A 21,183-nucleotide genomic window follows, 5' to 3' on the forward strand; every position below is an offset into this window, starting at 1 on the left:
GATAACAGCATGTTCAGTGAGGCACTACAAGGATGCTCCCTTAAATGAGGTAATTGCCTACAAGCTTAACAGTGATACTGCAGCTAATCACTAGAAATAATGTAGGCGTGATAGATAAGCTTGGAGTTGGAAAGTTCCAACAATGCAATCACAATATCCTCAGGTCTGAATTGCTGATGAGAGGCCATACAAAGACTAGGAGAAAAAAAAAAGAAAAAAAGTGGAGCTTGAGTAAAGCAGACCTTGAAGGAATGTGAAATGAGACTTAAAAATCTGTCTGGAGCTCAGTAATATGTGTGTAGGGAATCAGAAGTGAAGGGATGGAAAGTGGTTGAGACAGGCTCTCATGAAAAGTCTTTCCAGTTGAGTCAACAGAACCCTGCATGGGCAGGTAGAGGACAGAAGTAACACTTAAGAGAAACAAAGATGTTAGGGGGAAAAAATAAAGACACAAAGAGTCTGTGAAGTGAGAACAGAGTTAGAGGGCATACAGTGAAGCCTCATTTGTTTGCAGTTTGTTAAAAACCCAGACGTGCATGCAATGGCACATTTTGTTATGCATTTATTTATGTGCTTACTGAACTGTGTGCCTGCCTACACAGCCATATCTGAGGGGAGATCTTTATTTGGGGCCATTCATATTTGTCAGAGCAGGATGCCTGGCAACCCTGCTAATTTTATACAAGGTCTGTTCTATTAATGGCCTTCTCCTGTAATCAGAAAATAAGAATATATACCCTCCAATGAAGTCAAAGAAGAAATACCAGTGTAAAACAATGTAAAACCTGTCAGCTCTGTACCTGTTTGTTTGATTTTGTGTTACCCACACCACCTTGACTTTCTCCCTCCACCATCTCCACTTACAAATAGAAGCAGTGCCCACCAGAAGAACACCAAGTCAGGAAGCCAGAAGATGGGTTTGAGGTTGCAGAATGGCTTCCAGCATATCACCACTTTTGGCAACTCTTCTTTCCTCTCTGGTTTTCTGTGTGTAAAATTAACATTTGCACGTTTTATAGAACCTCTGTGAGGCTTAGTAAATTAAGATATAAACAGGAATGTGCTCCTCTCATTAGAAGGTAGAAAATTTTGAGCCTGTGCATGAAGATGGAATGCTCTTGGTCAGGATTCGAGTTGGGAAATGGAGCAAGAGAAGGTCTGGACATTTTCTGGTGGGAGGGAGGTTCTGGCTGTGATTTCCTGGTAGAACCAGCCCTGGGAGTGCCAGCAGAGCTCCAAGGTGATGCTTTGTGCCCTGCAGCAGGCAGGAGCAGCAGGGAGGGCTCCTCCTGCAGTATTCTCACAGCCCTCTGCCCAAAATGTGCTTCCAAATGGGAGAGCTCTGCCTGTTCTGCCGTGCTTTGGTGCCCTCCCTGCCCTGAGCAGAGTGGGATTGCAGAGGGGCAGGAGTGTGACAGCTCCTTAGAAATCCCAGGCTTGTCCTTCTCTCCGAGGAGAAGGGTTTGGATGCTGATTTCTGCTTCTTGACCTTTAAGAAAGGGTCTAGCCTTCGTTATATCCTTTATTATATTCTTTGTGCTTTGGAGCTGGTTGTGAAATAGCAGGTTGCAGTGAGTGGGCAGGTTCTGACAGGGTAGAACACTGTTGAGAGGGGTCAACCTTCTATTAGCAAATTATCCTCAGTGCCTGAATAGCACTTTGCCTTTGCTGATATTCAAGATCTTTCCAAAACATGTTAATTAAGGAATATCTAAACGGTATACTTTCAATTTATAACAACTGATGCAGAGAGGTGAGAAAGCACCCCTGTTGGGTTAATTTTCTCCATGAATGAAACCTTGTCTCTATGTTAAATAACTTGTTAGAATTTGAATTAAAACTTCTGAAGTTTCATATCACCTCAGACTCGGAAATTGTTGCACAGTGAATAGTTCCAGTTAAACATGCCAGCAAAATAACAGGGGTTCCTGGCAAAAAACCTTGCATCTGTGAAGCTCTGGTATTGAAGGTAATGGTTTGAGAGAATGCAATTTTAAAACATGGAAATATTATGTAAAATCAATAGATGTACTGGGTACTATTTATTTCCCTGATATTTCAGGTTGGTTTTTTTTTTTATTCTGTCAGCAGCAGGTGTTAAATTCTACTAAACCAGTGAAAAATATAAATAAATATTTAATTTACTGAACCTATCAATTATATAAAATTGGCTTATGAAATATTAAAGTCTCTTTTAAGCGATTGCAAGTAGGAACATTGGTTAGAAAATCCAGTTCCCTAACAGAAACTTAATATAGATGTGGAAATAAACTAAGCATGATTTTAGGGTTGCAGGTCCTGGATTTTTTTGTTGTTGCTTTTTAAGGTATCAAGGCCTAGTGATTGTGCCTGTCTGATTTGAAGATGTGCTCATGGCAGAAGCAATGTGGATTTAGACTTTTTTGAAAAGAAATGTGTTGAGTGGAAAAATGCATCAGGAATGTGTGATCTTTAACATCATTAGGCTACTTCAAAAAAACTATGGATACTCACTTGAATATACCTTTTCTTCATAAGGACACAGGGAAAGACAAAGAGGCATAGCAAGAGATGAGCACAAACATAAGTGAAATACCAGCTGAACCATGAAAATGGGACAAACCAAGGAATTTCCCATAAGGAGGGCATGGATTCTTTTCCTTACCTGAATGTTAAAGCTGAATGTTGGAACACACTGATATCAATATAAAGACACCCAGGAGCCTTTATCAGATCATGTCCTAATGGTGCATTTTGAAGAGCTGCATCATGAAGTGCAGAGAAATGCTGACTGCTGGGTGGCATGAACACATTCCTCACTGAGCTGCACAGGACTGCTCAAATGCAAATGCATTTGTCACAGAATATCCTCATTTCAGTGGTGTTTGGAAAGAGACTCTTCCAGCTTGTCTCTCTGGTTGCTTGCAGTGTTTTTGATGAGTTACACAAGGAAGTTGAATTTCCTTGGCAGATACCTGGAGTCTGTATCCCAACCTTTCTGTGTTCCTCTGGTTCTTGTTGTTACAGCTCAGATTGTGTTGGGGAGATCTTGGAAAGAATGGAAAATATTCCCTTCTTTGGCACTATACTTTGGAATTTCTTCCCCTGGGAAATGTTCCTGATTTGGTGGTGGTGGTTTTTTTTTTTTTAATTCTTGATCAGAAATTTTAAGATTCAGCATCTCTCAGATAAGACAATTTAAGATTTCTGCCTGTGCTTTATAGGGTTATTACTCCTTTTGAGGGAATTTTTTAAAGACTAAATTGACAGCCAAGGCCATAGACTTCATGGCAAGTCAACAGGGACCTGACATCTGATTTTCTTTTGTACCTTTGGTGTTTCTTCCCTGCTAGCATTTGGGCTATAAAGTGATTTCCCTGGAGTGTAAAATTGCAGCTGATTTCTAAAGTTGAGTTCTCCCTAAACCTAAGGTGTAGGAGAGATTCCTCCTTGGTGATACCAGGAGCTCTCCTTGAGTGTAACATCTTCTTTCCATCACCTTTGCAGTCATGTTGCCAGTCCAGTGTCCAATTTCACAGGAGTGAAGGAGTGAAATCTTGTAGTTTGTCACACAGATCTGTCAGTTTGTCTCTAATGGACCAAACAGGAAGCAAGGGATGATGTTCCATATTCCATGCATCACACTGAACTTAAATTATGGAATACAAGATTGTGAGGCGTGTATCTTCAAAAGCCTCCTTCCCACTAGCCCTGGGAGGAACCTGTGGAGAACAAAAAGGAATCACAAAGCCCAACTCATAAATGGAGCTTTGGAACTGAGCTGACCCCAGGATGTGGAAGCAGCTTGGTGGGGTGTGATGGACAGGGATGAGGAGGAGGGATGGCATTTTTCAGCTGGTTCTCTGCCACCCTGACTCCATTAACATGCTGTTGATAGCTGACTAGTTAGGTTTATGTTGTAAGCAGGCCCTGTGTTTGCAGCTGCTCTGGATCTCAGCAAATCCAGTTCTCAGCAGCTTGCTTGGTCTCTGCTTGCAGCTTCAAGGCAGAATCCTGCAGGAGCTTCAGCTGGGTGGACCCTGTGCTGTTGTAACCATGCCTGGGTTACAATTACAGCTCAGCTTTAAACTAAAGTGGAAATGCTTGGGTTTTTTTCCCTAGAAGTAAAACAAAAATATCCTAGTAAAATAAAAAGGTCTATTCAATCGCCTTGAACTGCTTCTTGGTGAGTTCATTTGCAGGCACTTGCTGGTATTACGAAGTAAGAACTGAAGCTGGGAGAGAAACTCAAGAAGAAAGTAATATATTTTCCTTCTAATATGTTGAAGAGCTTGAGTAAAAAAAAAATTGGTGAGCAGTAAAGAGAAGCTTTTAGGTTTGAAGTGTTCCTGTGCCTTTTTTATTGTCTTAAGAACACAGTTTTGCAGTGAAACATGGGAACAAGCAGAGCACTTTGTCATCTGAGTGCTGCAGATGAGAACAAATAATTATTAATTAGTAACACCACTGTATTTTGTTGCTCCTTCCTGTCTAATGAATGTCTTGTTCGTGAAGCAGGAGAGATCTGAGATTATTTGAGGGGACTTTTTATACAGTGGAAGGCAAAGGAAAGATAAGAATAGAATAAGTTAAAGTCAGCAGGCAACTAATATGGCTTTTGAGGTATCAGTGATGCATTTTGTATTATTCATGGCAGTGACTCCTGTATGGCTTGTAAGTTTTCTACGTTTTCATTTGCTAAATTAGGTGGGACATCACATAAGAGTAAAGTAGTCAGTGAAATGTAGAAAGATTGAGATCATCACCATGCAAAGCTTGCAGTTGCCTTTCCACAAAATGTGGTTAGCTACAGCACTGATTTTTATGTTAATTTACTAGTGAATATTTTAAAAAGACCTGTTTACTTTTTAATAAAAAGGAAAGATATAAATTGGCTGAGTGTTCCTAATGTTACTTACAGCTGCCATTGAGCAGATGTTAGGGATTCTTAGTGGTAGGCTAGACTAAAATAAGTTTTATGAATAAACAAACAATTTCTTTTTACTACCAACTCTTTCAGGCTGATTCTCTCCCAAATTCACTGTGAATGGCTTTTTAAAGTCTCCTCATAAATAATTACCTTTCTTGTGGCACTTTTTTCCAGGCACTTGGATTTTAATTACAGTGATGAACTGTTTTAATAAGTTGTTAAATAATTTTATCTTTTTAGGAGTGAATCCATTTTCTATTTCTCTTTGACTTCATCGGTTCCTGGGACTTTAATCCTTTTAATTCTTGCTAATTCACTTTATAAATTCATGCTGGAGTTGTAAACAGCATGCAGCAGCATCATTTCCTTTTGAACTCTGTGCACGTACACTCACCTCAGCTTGCTGGTTATCAATGGTCTCCTGTTACCAGTAACCATTTTGTTTAACTCAGCCATTTGGATCACAGCAAGGATGAAAAGAGAGGTAATTAAATGGAGACAATGTGGTTTTGCTTTGGGCAAATGTCTGGGGGCCTTCAAGCCCTCCACGGAAGTGAATACAGTGCTTAGTTCATAGATAAGGATATGTAACACTGCTGTACTTCACCCCAGAACAGCATCTTCCAATGTAAATGCTTATCAGACACCTTTGTGTGTGATTTGATGTTGGGAAAGGCTGAACACGGGATTCCTCCTGGCTTTTTTTGCTGTTTGTGCCAGAGGGAAAGGTGCAGGCGGGGCGGTCGTGCCCTCCTCAGGCTGGCACCTGACAGCTCAGCAAAGCTCAGGGGATGTTCTGCTTGGCCACCTCTGCTCCTGCACATCTGAGTGGGGAAGTCATTGATACCAGGGTGAGGCTCTGAAATATTTTACACAGATGGGTTTTGCTGGGTTTGTTGTTTTTTTTTTCCTGTAAGAAAGATATAAAATGTGGTGTCTCAATGAATAGCGACATTTAATAACTTGCCACTAAATACCTGTGAGGGTATCTATATCTATCTATATCTATATCTATATCTACATCTATATCTATATCTATATCTATATCTATATCTATATCTATATCTATATCTATATCTATATCTATATCTATATCTATATCTATATCTATATCTATATCTATATCTATATCTATATCTATATCATCTATATCATCTATATCTATATCTATATCTATATCTATATCTATATCTATATCTATATCTATATCTATATCTAATCTATATATCTATATCATCTATATATCTATATCTATTTATCTCTCTATTTATCTCTCTATTTATCTCTCTATCTATCTATCTATTTATCAATCACAAAGAGAGTTTCACATGCCATTTCTTTGATTCACAGTGTTTCAGTAAAAAGAGTGGAACGCCAAAGTTCAAAATGATAATATATATATTTACTGTAAGTTTTTTAAAATGTAAAGCCTATCTGTCAAACGTAGATTTGAAGACTGGGATGTCATCTCTGACTGGTGAAATTGGCATTTCTCTATGGATTTCCATATTTTTTTAACCAAAACCCATGCAGTTGTTTAATCAGATTGTTGGTGCTTTTGGTTTGAGATGCTCACCATAATTGCAGACTGTGGTAAGACCAGCACACAGGCTGTTGACAAAAGGAGGTGGAGAAACAATCCCCTGGCATATTAAATACCTTTTTATGAGCTGCTCCCTCTTTGTGATGGTGCTCTCTGTTCTTTTTTATTTCCTTCATTCAAGCAGTGCTCAGTAGATGTTATGCCAGAAAAGTCTGACTGAATTTATCAGCAACACACCTTCATAAAGCATCCCTTTGAAATAAAATTGTTAGTTTTGCCATGTGAGCATTGTTAATAATGCAATGGGAGGAAAAAAGGGTTTCTTGAAAAACCAGACGTGTCTTTCCCTGACCACCAGCAGAGAGGTGCCTCCTGCTTGGAGTGTGGCTGCACAGTCAGGGGTTTTGGTTGTTTTTTTCATTGAAGGGAGCTGGCAGGCTTTTTGGTATTCAGGCTGCCTGAAGAGTTGGAAACATTGCAAAACAACCCTACTGACAGTAGTGAAAACATCTGTCTGTGGCTGGAAGTTCTCACCTACACTGCAGCCTGCACATGTGGGCTTCTGCAGTTTTCTGAGTGCCGAATTATCATGGTGGAGAAAGAAAAAGAAACACTGAGGGCCAAAATTTCCTGAAAAGTAGGAGCTTTAAGACTGATGCCTTTACAAACAAGCTTTGTGATGCCTTATATGTATGGGCAAGGCCATCCCAGGGTGTTACCCTTTGGATATTTGTTGCATCAGGAGAATCCAGGAAGTCCATGATAAAATCTGTGTGTTTGCAACTTGTTGGTGTTGAAGATGTTCGAGTGTCCTAAAAAATAAGCTGAAATGCCTCACATTTTCCTGGTAATCATGTGGTCACCGAAGTGGAATATTCATCTATGCAAGCCCTGAAGAAATCTGCCCTCCCTGATTTGTACAAGCCAGGTGGAAACAAACAGATCCCAGATGAGTCTGGTGACATCTGGCACCTTGTATTTTTTGGTTTTCAGGCAAAGCCAGAAGCCAAAACATTGACCCTTCCAATTGCTCAAGGAAAATACCTTTGATGCTGGAAATCCCCCTGAAGCCTTCAGCTGTGGCAGCTGCCTTTGATTGTAGGGGACAGTGTGGAAGAGGGGCTGATGCTGCTGTTTGTCCTCTGCATGCCAAAGAGGCTGCATGGATTCTAACTGTGGCATTAAGACATGGACTTGTAAATCTCAAAATTTAATCCTGCCTTTCTCTGGGTTAGCGTAGGAACAGAATCTTAAACTGCTTTTAACATCAAGCGTTGAAAAAACCACGCAAAATGACATTGAAGTGTCATGATTTTGGCTGCATTATGGATGGTGGATTTTTTAAAATCTTTAAAATTCATAGCACCTTCTTGATAAAGTAGACTGATTTTCTGCTTGCTTTATTCAGTGTAGAGTATTTCCAATTTGTTTTTAAACAGCTATTTCTTCAATTTGAGTAATTTTGTTACAAGCTAATAGACAATACCTAAGTGTACCTGAGCTTTAATGTTAACATATTTGTTTCAAAGTTATCAACATTAAAAAGCACAAAGCTAAATGTAGTTGCTAAAACATGGAATGCAATATGCCATTGCTGTGGTTCTGAGCCATCATGCATATTTATTGTTTTCTTCCAATTGCAATTGCTATTGCTGGTAGATATATCAGGGTTTTAGCCTCAGCCTGTAATATGTCATGTCCAGCACAACATTTTGAGATGTATTGATCCAAAACCAAGAATGCCAAGAGGGAAAAAGCCTGACCTAGACCAGTGCTGTTTTAATTATATCACGGTTTAAGCTAGTTTATCATTGTTTAGCTTAATTGAAGTGTGAACAAGGAAGTGACGCGATGCATTTCAGTGTTTGTAAAGGGGGAGATTTTCAAATCAAATCCAGTTTATCCCACTGCATTTTGGTTTTTCACCCAACCTAGCCAGAGCTCGTGGCTCAGTGCTGAGAATCAGTCTGAAAGGAGAGGCCAAGCTTTATGTTTCTGCCTCAGTAATTGCTGGAGGAGGCCATGGATTTGGGAATGTGGCCACCAGCACTGCATCCTGCCCTGGGTGAGTGCACTGTGCTGCACTCTCAAGCTGTGCTGGACAGGAGGTTTCTACTAATGCCTCTTGTATTTTGAATCTTGCCCAAAATCAGGAGCATGGCACGAGATATCCCACAGAATGGCTTCTAGAGGAAATCAGCATTGCTAGTGGGTAAGCAAAAAACAGGCGGTTCTCAACAGACCAAGTAACAAACCAGCATTTTTCAGTGGCAGCTGAGACACAGAAATGTGAAAACACTCACAGGCACCTCACCAAGAGGTCTGGCAGTGCAGCCTCATGCCATGGGGCCAAAAATACCTGGTGAGCCACCAAAAGTGAGTTGTCACAGCTTGTCTGCTCCTGGATGGCAAAGTCAAGCTAACGGGGAGTGTATTTCATCTTGCTGCTGGAGCAGGATAAGGACGTCTAAGTGGGACAGTTAAGGATGAGGAGTGTAAGTGGGACAATTAAGGATGACTCCACTGCCAAGAATTAGCTGCTACATTAGCCTTTTATATCTTGCCCTGCCTCTTATTTTCAGAGGGTTGTTAACCTGGCCACCCCTGGTAAGGCTAATTGTGTGTGACTCTCCAGCCCCTTAGTTTGGGTGCTCATAAAATAGAAGGATGACTTGCTAATGGGATTTAATACGGTTTTGTTTTGTCATTGGCTGCCTTGTCAGCAGAAACAGCAGGTGGGCTTGCAGGTCCTCTGAGCAGAATGCCACTTTTGCCAAAAAGTCCTGGAAGTCTTGGAAGGATAAGTGTTGTCCCTGTGTCCCTGCATGCTGTTATCTCTCGGTTGCAGCAATGAAGATGTATTTGTGCTCATTGAAAGTGCTTACAAGGTAGCACTGTGTAATTGTCCCTCTGCAAGCTCCTCTCTCTAAACTACTGTTTAAAGCTGCCAGCCACATCTTTGTTCTTTATAAAGACTAAGGCAGCAACACAGAGTCTGTAGGTATCAGGACGTAATCATTCCCCAAGGGCATCTGAAACACTTCACAACCAAAAGGTCGTGATTGCTCCACATTATTATTCCTTATTGCTTAATTATGGGATCAGAGTGTGTTTCCTGGATGCTGTCATCTGAATAAGATTCTCCACTTCTCATCTCTGCTTCAATGTTCCGTGGACTGGAAATCTCTGTAGATGTACAGGATAACCACAGGGCAGGCCAGTTCTGGAAGCTCTTCTCACCTTTTGGGAGACCAGAGCATTCATAAGCGAGGCTGTGGATCTAGAAGAGAAAAAATATCATTGATTTCCTCTGAAGTAAGTGGCCTGTTTGTGTTGAGCCCACAACCCTGTTGTTATTGTTCTAACCAGCTGAGCTCATCCCATCTCCCTGGTTCAGTCCCACATGACTTGGCACCTTGAAAGGAAATGTGCTGTTGTGGCGTCATGCTGGAAAACAAAAGTGGAAAGTGTGATCTTTTCCAGGCTCAGCAGGCCTAGAAATCTACCCTGGATGACTGATTTTTGTAGAATCTTGGATTTAATGCTTCATTGAAACGTGTAATGTACTCTAAGGAAGTGGAAAGCCATTCAGTGTGTATTTTAGCCTTAGCCTTGATTTTTTGAGTGTATTCATTCACAGGAAGATGAGAAGATGGGTAATAAAACTCAGGTTTCTAAATCATCACCTAAATTTCCAGGTGAAACTCCTTCCAAACTTAATTCCTTCAACTTGTTTTTGGAAACAAGTTAATAAGAATAAGAAATAGACTGGGTGAAACTTCCTTATTACCACAAGGTTGGCATAAAGTTTGCTCAATGAGGTGCCTTTTATGGCAGCTCTTGATTTTTAAATCCCTTTTTTCTTTGCTGAAATTCAAACATTAATAGCACCTTCCACTGTGGCTCTCTGTGCCAGTGAGGATCCTCTGTCTCCTGCAAGAGGCTGCCTGCAGTCCTGCTAGCAAGCTCTCGTGTCATAAAAATAATTTGTTCGGGAAATAAAAATGTATTGTTTTCATTGTTAGAGGATGCTACTAAATTGGCTGTATGTTTGTCTAATAATCACATCTAAAGCTGATTATTCTCGTAATAGCCTTAAGATATTATTTAAAAATAAATATATAAATGCACAACTTTTGTGCTAATACTAGTTTTTAATCTCTTCTTGTTTCTATGAAGTCTGAATGAGATTTTCAAAATTGAATAATAATTTGATCCGTTAATCTTTTGAAGCTAGTAATTTTATTTTCCCCTCTTTGCAGTCTCTGAGGCTCACAAATGAATAGAGCTTCATTACTGGAGTCTGCATTTAATAACCATTATCCATTATCTTGTAATTAAGACTCCCTGTAACGAATCATGAGGACAATGCAAAAATACATAGTACATTTCTTTAATGAACTGGAAAATGTTCATCTTGTTCTATTTAGTAATGAGTTGCTGAATAGTCGTTAAATCCACTGGAGAATAGAACTAGATGGATTTTGAAGACTATCTTGAGTTTGTGGTTAATCTATTAGAATTAAAATTTCATCTTCTATTTTTATCAACAGCTGATTAGAAGTCATTCTGTTTGACCAAATTGATTAGAAGACCATATACAAGGGCAGCTGTTGTTTAATGAAAGTTTTTAATGAAACTGTACCACAGAGACTTGTAATTATAAGACTTATAAAAGCTTTGACTTACCTTATAGTAGAAAAAATGAGAAGTATTGCACTGAAGGACTTTAAGTGCTACATTTCGAAAGGGAAATTAAAAAATATAATTTGGTGATGTTGAAGCTGAAGTTTCACTGTTTTAATGTGACTATCAGATGTCCGTAGTGTCTCTCTGGAAGGGAGCAGCTCTGAAATGTGCAACTCAATTGCCTCTCCTGTGTGCTCTGTTCTTTGCAAAGCTCTCTCAACTATTAATTGCCTCTTTTGGACGTGGCACTTTCTGTGGAGTTAGAATTTTTTTTTGCAAATAGCTTTTTCTCTCCACGATGGAAGCTGTCACAGGAGGGTGCAGCTGGATCACCACTGGGCTGACGTGGTGCCCAGTGAGGCAGCCCACAGAGAAACCTGTGCTCTCAGAAACCCCAGAGTTGGGGTTTAAAAGCCAGAGGAACATGCCTGGCTTGGTGCTGCCCTGCCACCAGGCTGACACCCAGCTGTGTGCCCCTCTCTGGAGGTGCTGCAGCTCACAGAGTGACTGCTCACAGGCAGGGCAGCTCCTCACTCGCAGCCAGAGCTGAAACTTCCCTTCCCTACCCCAGGGGATGTTGTAGAGGCATCATCATTCACATAAGAGACAAAACGGACCCCAAGCCAAATTTGAAGTGGAAGCAGATGCAGTTCCAATTGACTTAAGTGGATGATGCACTACTGCATGATGGTTGAATTATCCCTCTTCTTCTCCCAATTACTTTTGATAATTAATGATCCCACAGTACACCTTTTCTAAGAAGTAGGTTCCTAGGGGTGAAGTGCGTCCTAATGAAATTAAAGAAGTTTTGTCATTGTGTTCTGTCAGTGCTGGATCATGCACTGCAAGGCACATTGGAGTTTTTTTTGTTGTTAATTTCTTAGCTTTTTGTTACACTGTGCTTCAGGATTTCTTTCAAGCCAAGGCAGAACAGCAAGAATACACAGGAATGTTACACAAGTATTAAGACAGGCTGTGGAGAATGTTATTCACTAGTGAGAAAACAGGGGAAAAAAAACCCCAAGGCTAACTCTTGTTCTTTAAAGAACCCAGATGTTTTGACCTTGTTACTGCATTAAATCAGACTGTGGATTCAAGTATAGTAACTTGCAATGTTACAATTGCAAAATGCATAAAAGGGGAGTTTTCCCTTGGTTTACAGTATTACACAGCTGGTTTAGTAAACACATATGAGATTCCCTTCTCCTAAAAACAGCTGCAGGAGATACAATGCAGACCATGACACCAAGTAGATACGAAATTAAATTTAAAAAACCTGATGAAAATTGTTTCTATTCTCGAAGATCCTTGTGGAAATACTAAAATGTTGATTTATGTACCCCACAGGAACATCCATGCAAAGGAATGCTTCAGAACTGATGTGAAGCAGGGGGGCACCTTTGAGGCTGTGAACCTGTATGTGCAGAGGGACTCTTGTTCTAAAATTGCTGTAAAACATTTTGCCTCCTTTCAGGTTCTGATTTTATAAAGACATCTACAGGAAAGGAGGTGGAAAATGCGACCTTTCCCGTCGGCATAGTCATGATGCGAGCCATCAAGGAGTACTACTGGCAAACTGGCTACAAGGTAGTTCTCATTCCCTTTGTAAAGATTACCCAAACAGGCTCATTTAGAAAGAAATAGGAATGTAATGGGACTGATTTGTTATTATTATTATTTTTTTTAAATTTTAATTTTGTCTTTTCTCCCTTGAAGACGTTACTTCACTCCGTAAAAGCTCATGCCATCAAAGCGTTCCCTGCTGAGTCGTGACTTGAATTTTGAATTTCTGGATTTGAATTTTGTTTCACCATTTTAGTGGCCCTGTCCACCAGTGACAGGGCTCCCATAAACCTCAGCAGAGCTGTACAAATGTAGAGCCCCCGAGTGTGTCCAGTGCACAGAGCTGTGTTCTCTGACTCTGTCCTGGCAACCCAAGGGATGCATTTTCCTCTGTCCTTCCTTGCCAGAGAAGCTTTCCAAGGGGACAGGGAGGCAGATCCAGCTGTATCCCATTGCCTGGGATGGAAGGAAGGAGAGAGGGGACAGGGGTTGGGAGAATATTGTGTCCTGGTAGTTGATGTTTAGCAGTCAGGTGGCTGTCTGGTGAGGTCAGTGGAGAAAAGGGGAATGTACAGCAAAGCCAGTGAGGAGCTGTCTGTGCTTTCATCCTTTTGCTGAAACATTGAGAAAGGAGGAGATTCCCAGGAGGGCTTAAGCCACCTCTCACTTCTTTTTCCATGGGCAGGTGGGGCTGCCAGCTGGATCTGGGGCTGCTGTTCAGCTTTGTCCTCACCTTCAGCGCCAGGGCAGGAAGCCACAGCTCTAGCTGAGAGCCTCTCCCCATTTCTGGCTGCCCTTCCCTCCTCTCCAGCTTCTCCTTCTGTCCCTCCTGCAGGTGGCCTTGCAAGGTCCAGTGCCAGGACATGGGATGAGCAGTGGGGTGGGGGCTGAGATGGCTTCAGGAGCTGTGGGAGCTTGAGGAACGTGTGACACCAGGTCAGAGGTGTGTCCATCCACCCCCTGGAGCCATCAAGATGAGGCCAGCATGGATCCCTGGGCTGTCCCCACTCCTCTTTTCCCCTCCTGCCTCTCTCTTTGCCACACAACAATCTGAGCAGCTCCAATACTCTCGTTTCTGTGGGAGCACCATCAGCACCCCAGCGTGAGGCAGAGCCCTGGGGCCAGCAGCTCCCCTGGGCTCCAGTGCTGAGTGCCACAAGTTGGCCCCTGCTGCATTAGCACAGCTTTTGTCCCCATAATTGGATATAAATGTTGAATTCACCTTTTGCTTTCAAGGGAGGCATTCACGGTGTGAGATGTGTTGTTAAGAGTAAGTGCCTGTGTCCGTGTGCATGTGTGTGTCAGTGAATTAGATGTAAACTGACTTTCTGTACTTTTATTAACTGAAGACAATATTATCAGTGACAAGAAATTTCCAAATGGTTTCTTTAACAAACTAATTTTGCTGCTGTAGCGATGCTTTCTAGCAAGGCGTTGCCTGGGAAAAACAGGTTAATACAGAAATTAAACTTCTTCAAGGAAAGGAACAAGTTGCAGAGTAACATTTATTGACTGATAAGCTGTGGTGGTGATATGAAAAGTGTGCAATATAATGGGAAATAATCTTTTCCTGTCATTATTGAAGGACATACATAAATTGGTTTTTCTGTTGGGAAAACCCCCAATCCAGAAAAACTTATTACTTTTAATAATGTAAGGTGAAGAGAAAATTCTTGAGGAGATGAACTTATTAAGCAAAATAATGAAATGCTGTGAAACAGCAGGAAAGTGGTAGCTGGACTTTGTACTGCTCTTGAATTAAATTCCAACCCCCCTTCCTTTTTACCTTTTTGTGGCAGTCAGATGTGCTGTTTGGAAAGCTGGTAAATGGAGGAGGGGACAGGCTTGTCTTTGTCAGCTTTTTTTTTGCAAATAAAAGAGCTTTCACAATCTGTTAAAAGGGGAAGGAATTTTGAATGATAGTTTTAATTCTCTTATTAACTCTGTTTCACTTGTTTTTGCCACAGATTATCTCAAAGAGATGTGGTATTTCTAAGAAGAGATCTAAATTCAAATTTCGTTAGAATTTCTCTTCCTGAGGGAAAACACATTCCAACTGTTTTTGTTTATTATCTAGAAGATGCTTTTCCAGTTGCTGGGCTTTAAATTCTTTTTGAAAATCTAAAGTTAACAGATGTATGCATACACTCACACATCCATTTGTCCATCCACAAAACCACAGTCTTTGTGGTTTGGATTTATCAAGCTTTTCCTGCTTTAGTTCCTTTTAATCTTATTGGAAATATGCCATTATCACAATGCTCCAGCACGAGAGAGGGATTTATTCTGTGTTTGTTGGTCCTGAAATCACTGTATAAAAAAGATTACCAAACACATTTAAAAACAGATACTTCCTGATTCCACTGCTACATCCATAAGGCACAAAGAAATCCTCAGTGCATTGAGGTTTAGGGAGCTTACACACAGAAAGAAAATGATAATTCTTGCAGAATGTAAAGGCTGATGGCAGAAGGAAGCACAGGAAGAATCACCGTGTTCAGATTTACTTTTTCGTATGCAGGAAGAATTTTTCCTGGTTCTCCTTGCTTCCCAAGAGTTTAGGTAGCTGCTACAGGCCAACATTTTGGCATTTTTGATGAGGGGTTTGGTAGCTGAGTGTCACCAGCTCTGTCTCAGGATGAGATGTGTTTAAATGTCACACAACCAAAGGACTGGCACTAGGGGTGTGTGCCAAGTGCACAGCAGGTCCATCATGGCATTCACGACATGCTTTACCTCAAAGATCAGTTTTATTTGGTGTTTGTGCCTTTGCAGACGTGGCAGTTCAGATATGACACACATCTCACACCAGCACATCCAGCCTGTGGTGGGGGACAGAAGTTTTGCAGTTCCTGTGAAGCAGAGACCTTCCCATTTTTTGATGAAGACAGACATATTTTAATTCCCATTTGGCAAATTTTAGTGAAAATTAAGCCTCTGATAGGTTTGAATGCACAGCCAAATCATGTGTAACTGTGCTGCACAGGCTTTTTATAAAATACATCCAGTTCTCACTGCTGTCCACAGGTCAGCCACCTCACATGCTGCATCTTTAGTGTTATGCAATTGTTGTGTATTTGGAATTAGATTGGCAGTAGGTGAGGATGACATGAGCACTCTGTGATTATATGCAGATATCTGGGATATCTGCACTTTGTGATTATATGCAGATATCTGGGATATCTGCACTATGTGATTATATACAGATATGACTGGGATGTGCAGGTATCCCAGCCCTGCCTCAATCCCTGTACTAGAGGCAAAATATTCCCATTAGACCTCGAGCCCAGCTCCTGAGAAAGTGCACAGGGGTCAAAAGCTTTGCTCCCTCAGGATGAAAATGTTCTCTTTGGCTAATGGCTGAGGCTTGATAAATCTCAATGCTAGTCCAGACCTTGTCCTGTCTGCAGCCAGGTCCTTACCAGGTAGAGCTGTTACCTCACAGGCACCTGGACACTGCAGCTGTACAAACATTGATTGCTCTTCTAGGGCTGTGACGGATGAAAACCTGTATTGTATTTCTTTTTGTTTGTTTATTTGTTTTTTCTCTCTCTTTAAAGGTTGGATTTAAACCTGCAGGGGGCATTAGGACTGCCAAGGAAGCTATAACTTGGCTGATGCTGGTGAAGGAGGAGCTGGGGGTGGAGTGGATGACACCAGAGCTCTTCCGCCTGGGCGCCAGTAGTTTACTGGGAGACATTGAGCAACAGGTTGGTTTTTGGCAGCTTACAACTCATACAGAATAAAAATCTTCTTTCTAAATGTGCTGGCTCACTGCTTCTGCAGAAATGGAGCATCCATCTAGTTCATTGTTAGTGACAGGTTCACTTCCAGCTCAGTATTTCTTTGAGTATTCCTTACACACATCCGGGGCTCTGATGCTGGGGCAGCTGACCATGGTCTAGGCCATGTTTGCTGTATAAAATTTTACAAAATTTGGGCAGAAAGGGCTCAGTTTGTGCACGCACAGAGTCTTTTCAAATGCATGGCAGTGCTCTCCCCTTCAATCTCAGCTGCGACTGAGCCTGGCAGACCCCTCGTGTCCCTGTGCCACAACTCCTCAGGGTGTGTTTCCATCCCATGGAGAAAGTCACATCTCATCCCACAGATGGGTGCTGCTGGTAGAGCATTTTTTACATGTTGGTTGTTTTCTGGGGAAGAAGTTCCCAGTGGGAAGAAGGATTCTGACCTATCCACCCATGATCTACACCAGTGGCACAGGGTGTCAACCCTGAAGGATTCAGTGTAATTGGGAACAGTGAAGTGTCATAGGAACCACCAAAACATGAGGGCTTCTGCTCTTGACTCCCATGTTCATTAAGCCCAGGAGAGGAGGTGTTATTACCTTTAACCAAGAAAAATATCCGGCAGTCGTTGTCCTGTTTGTGCTGCTGGGAAAACATGAGGTATAGGGGATCTGGGGGAGGACAAAAGCACCACTCTTTTCCCTTTCCTCACCTTTCCCAGCAATTGAAACCTGACATGCTTTAAGAAATGTTTTAAGAACAGCTGAGAGGTGTCAGGTTAATATTCATGACTGCTGAAAACCCCTGCCTCACTCCTGCAATGACAATAATATTGGCTTGCTCCCTCTGCCTCACTCTTGACCTAAAATTATGTCCCTGGTTATGACAGAGCAGCATGAGCTTTCCCTTTGCCACTGCCCTCACTGCTGGGTGTTAGAACACAGCCAGTGATTGTGTTGCACCACTTGTTCTGATTTCTTAAGGGTTCTGTCTTTTATCTGCCAGGGATTGCACAAATTTCCTAGCCATGACCAAAGCTCTGCTGTTCTATGCTGTCTAAAAACATGGAAGGTAAAATGTCCCAGTCATTATACTCAATAAAACAAACATACTGAAACAGTCAAAGCCACATGAAAGAGGAAACCACTGGATTCTACCTGGCTCTTTTTAAAATCTTAGTTAAGAGCAGCAAGAGTCTTTGCTTTTTACTTTGTCTTTCCAGCAAGAGCCCTTAGTTCGTAACTTACAAACAAATATATTAAGGGATATTACATCATATTTTATACACACACAAACAAATATCTATCATCCTCATCTGGCATGCCTTTAATTTGTTACTTCCTTGACACTTGCAGCTTTATAGTCATATATAATTCCATCATAAATTTTCTTTTTTTTTTTTTCTTGCAGATTTTCTATCATGTGACTGGCTCTTATGCACTTCAGCATGAACTGGCAATGGCTTAGACACAAAACCAACTCAGGATTACTTTTACAAAAGAGGTCTTTAAGCAAACAGCATTCAGAAGGCTTCTGACAACCAAGTGCACATGAGAGAATTAAAGGCCTAATTCTCCCTCCTTCATAGTTTATGGTATTTAAAAATATGCTCAGGTCTGCTGGTTGTACTTGATCCAAAGGCAGAAAAAATTGGCATTTCTGAAATAGTTAAATAGTTAATACATAGAGATTTGCAAAGTTAATCTTGCAAAGTTCCTCAGACCAGCCTGAAAAGCTCATTAATGGCAACACTGAAATGCTGTGGAAAAGATTTAGGTGGCCTGGTAAGACTTTGCAGTCACAGAATATGAAATATCTGTGGAATGTTTCAGATTGCTAATTAAGAGCTACCGATCCTGGAATAGATTTCCATCGACCTCAGACAAAATCTTCTGGCACAGATGTGTTGCCCTATTAATTGTTCTGTTGATTCAGTCTCAACCATTGTAACAGGAAAGAAGAATGAAACTTGGCTATTACTTCTCTTTTATGAAATGGCTTCTGTAGCAAAAAAAAAAAAAAAAAAAAGGCAACCAGACCTCTTTTTTATTTTTTTGTATTTTCTCCCCCAAACTTGGGCACAGACATCCATATTTAGGCCCTTGAATAAAAGTGGCTTGATTTCTAGAACAGCTGAGTATCCACAGTTGCTCCTGAAGTTAATGGGAGCTCTGGGTGATCAGAACAACTGAAAATCAAGCAGTCTCTATATAGGTGCCTAACTATGCATTCAGGGGCCTATTTTTAGGCATTTCACTCTTAAATTTTTAGTCTAACTTGCTTAGAAGCTCCAATTCCTGTCTCCTGTCATTTTAAAACACATTCATGCAAATCTTTCCATTTTAATGTAGGGGGGGTTTGACTGTCAGTTTGCAGGTGTCACTGCTAGGCTGGCTGAACTTCAACTTTGCCATTCCAAAAGAAATACTTTAATTTAAAAAATTGTGTCCTGTAGGGGGTTTAATGCTTTAATGTAAAAAAAAATGTGCTTTTTTCAGAGCACCTTAAGAACAATACCCAAATCACCAACACCTTTTGGATATCAGACTGGAGCTAGTAGATTCATTATATCAGAACTGCATTCTGCTCACTAACCAGAGTTGTACTAAAAACTTAATTATCTTATCATCATGACTAGTCTCACTGACTTAAGTAGGTCTCATCATGGAAGTAAGAGGAGGAGGAGGAGGATTTTGCTGTAAATCAAGCTACAAGGTGCATTTATTACAAAGAGATTTATTGTAAAGATAATAACTCCGTTATTTATCTGGCTGTACCACCTGAATCACTAGAGTGCTACAAAACGCCTTGGACAGATAGGAAAGCTGATTAGGGGGAAAAAAATCAAGAAAAAAAACATATACAGAAAGAAAAACCCTATATGAAGTGCTCAGGATTAAAAATGGGCCTTAATTTCTCAGGAAATAGTTCATCCAAGGCTTTCAGTCTTTTTCTGCTTTAGGTCTCAACACAGGAGGTGGGGCTGAGCTGTGACTGTTTTCACATTTGTTTTCCTGAAAATATCCCATTTTTACCATGAGTTTCTTTCTGGTTTCACTGCCAATGTCTTCAAGGAAAAATCCAAGTGCCTGTCTGCATACGGAGGGGAAAATTCTGCTGCTGAGCTTCCAGAAATGCAGAGCCTCTTACCAGAAGTCAGCTCCCACCAGGTTTTTGCCAGTCTGACCCTCTGCCGTGCCCTCCCAGCCACCACACTCTGGATTTTGCTGCTCAAGCTCTGTAAATGTTATTAAATGTTATGAATGTCCATGCTTTCATAGCACGAAGTAAAATGCCACTTGCAAACCACAATATTTTGTGGTTTCAGACAATTAGGGTGAAGATAGAAGCTGTTTTTTTGGAGATGCTTTAGTTTCTAGGTGGAGGGCTCTGTGTAATTCCTTAAAATTAATGGAAGCCCAACTTTTCCATAAGGTGAGTCTCTGAGAACAACCTCACTGTCTCCTGTGTTGGTGAAAGAAGTTGCCAGGAGGAATTCTGTCATTGGTTTTGATGTGCACGTGGGCTGCTGGTGGTGACTTTGGGGGTGAAAGCTCTGTTTGCAGAGGGAGAGGCCCCTGAAGAGTTGAGGATGGCCATTTTCCTTCTCCATAAATGTCAAAAACACACCTGTGTGAAATGCTGTGCAACTCCAAGCCAACCACTGTTTTCAGAGAAGCTGGATTGGAATGTAGTTTATTCATTTTTTTTTCTGCTGGAACCTTTTGTCAAAAAAGAAAAAAAAAAAGTAACAGAGTCTGTAAACACATCCAAATAAAGATGATTCTGGTTTGGGGGCTGTTCTTTTTCCAGGAATGAGCAGAAGGCTCAGGGTTTCAGAGCTACTGACTGTCTTTGTTTAACTCCATGGTGATTGAAGTTATATTCACATTGTGTCTGTGGGCACGACCCAGCGCCTTGTCTCTCACCCTTCCTGCAGAAACTGCTGGTACCAGCCAAAATTTCCTCTGTGAACAGCCCTGGGTGATGTGAGGGGCTGAACCTGGGCCAGGGATGCCCTCAGGAGCAGCAAGGGACCGGGCTGGGGACAGGGAACGAGGCTTATCCAAGGAGGCTGCTGCCAGCTGAGCAGGGATGGGATCCTGGGATCCATCCTGGGGTGAGGCAGGGATGGGATCCTGGGATCCATCCTGGGGTGAGGCAGGGATGGGATCCTGGGATCCATCCTGGGGTGAGGCAGGGATGGGATCCTGGCATCCATCCTGGGATGGGGCAGGGCTGGAGGGCAGCTGAGCAGGGATGGGATCCTGGGATCTGTCCTGGGATGAGGCAGGGATGGGATCCTGGGATCCATCCTGGGATGGGGCAGGGCTGGGGGCCAGCTGAGCAGGGATGGGATCCTGGGATCCATCCTGGGGTGAGGCAGGGTTGGGATCCCGGGATCCATCCTGAGGTGAGGCAGGGATGGAGGGCAGCTGAGCAGGGATGGGATCCTGGGATCCATCCTGGGATGGGGCAGGGATGGGATCCTGGGATCCATCCTGGGGTGAGGCAGGGCTGGGATCCTGGGATCCATCCTGGGGTGAGGCAGGGCTGGAGGCCAGCTGAGCAGGGATGGGATCCATCCTGGGATGGGGCAGGGATGGGATCCTGGGATCCATCCTGGGATGGGGCAGGGATGGGATCCTGGGATCCATCCTGGGATGGGGCAGGGATGGGATCCTGGGATCCATCCTGGGATGGGGCAGGGATGGGATCCTGGGATCCATCCT

At 41.9% G+C, this 21,183-nt stretch overlaps 1 protein-coding gene across 1 annotated transcript in view; it reads left to right on the forward strand.

Annotated features, from left to right (window-relative positions):
* Nucleotides 1-20,242, forward strand: part of DERA (deoxyribose-phosphate aldolase) — a 41,882-nt gene extending 21,640 nt beyond the window's left edge. The window contains exons 7-9 of the mRNA XM_063395177.1: nt 12,616-12,728; nt 16,265-16,414; nt 17,861-20,242. Coding sequence (XP_063251247.1) covers nt 12,616-12,728; nt 16,265-16,414; nt 17,861-17,917 — 320 coding nt within the window. The 3' untranslated portion in view covers nt 17,918-20,242. The remainder of the gene's footprint in view (nt 1-12,615; nt 12,729-16,264; nt 16,415-17,860) is intronic.
* The last annotated feature ends 941 nt before the right edge of the window (nt 20,243-21,183 follow it).

Source organism: Prinia subflava, chromosome 4, assembly GCF_021018805.1.
Source record: "Prinia subflava isolate CZ2003 ecotype Zambia chromosome 4, Cam_Psub_1.2, whole genome shotgun sequence".
In the NCBI taxonomy this organism is placed as follows: domain Eukaryota; kingdom Metazoa; phylum Chordata; class Aves; order Passeriformes; family Cisticolidae; genus Prinia; species Prinia subflava.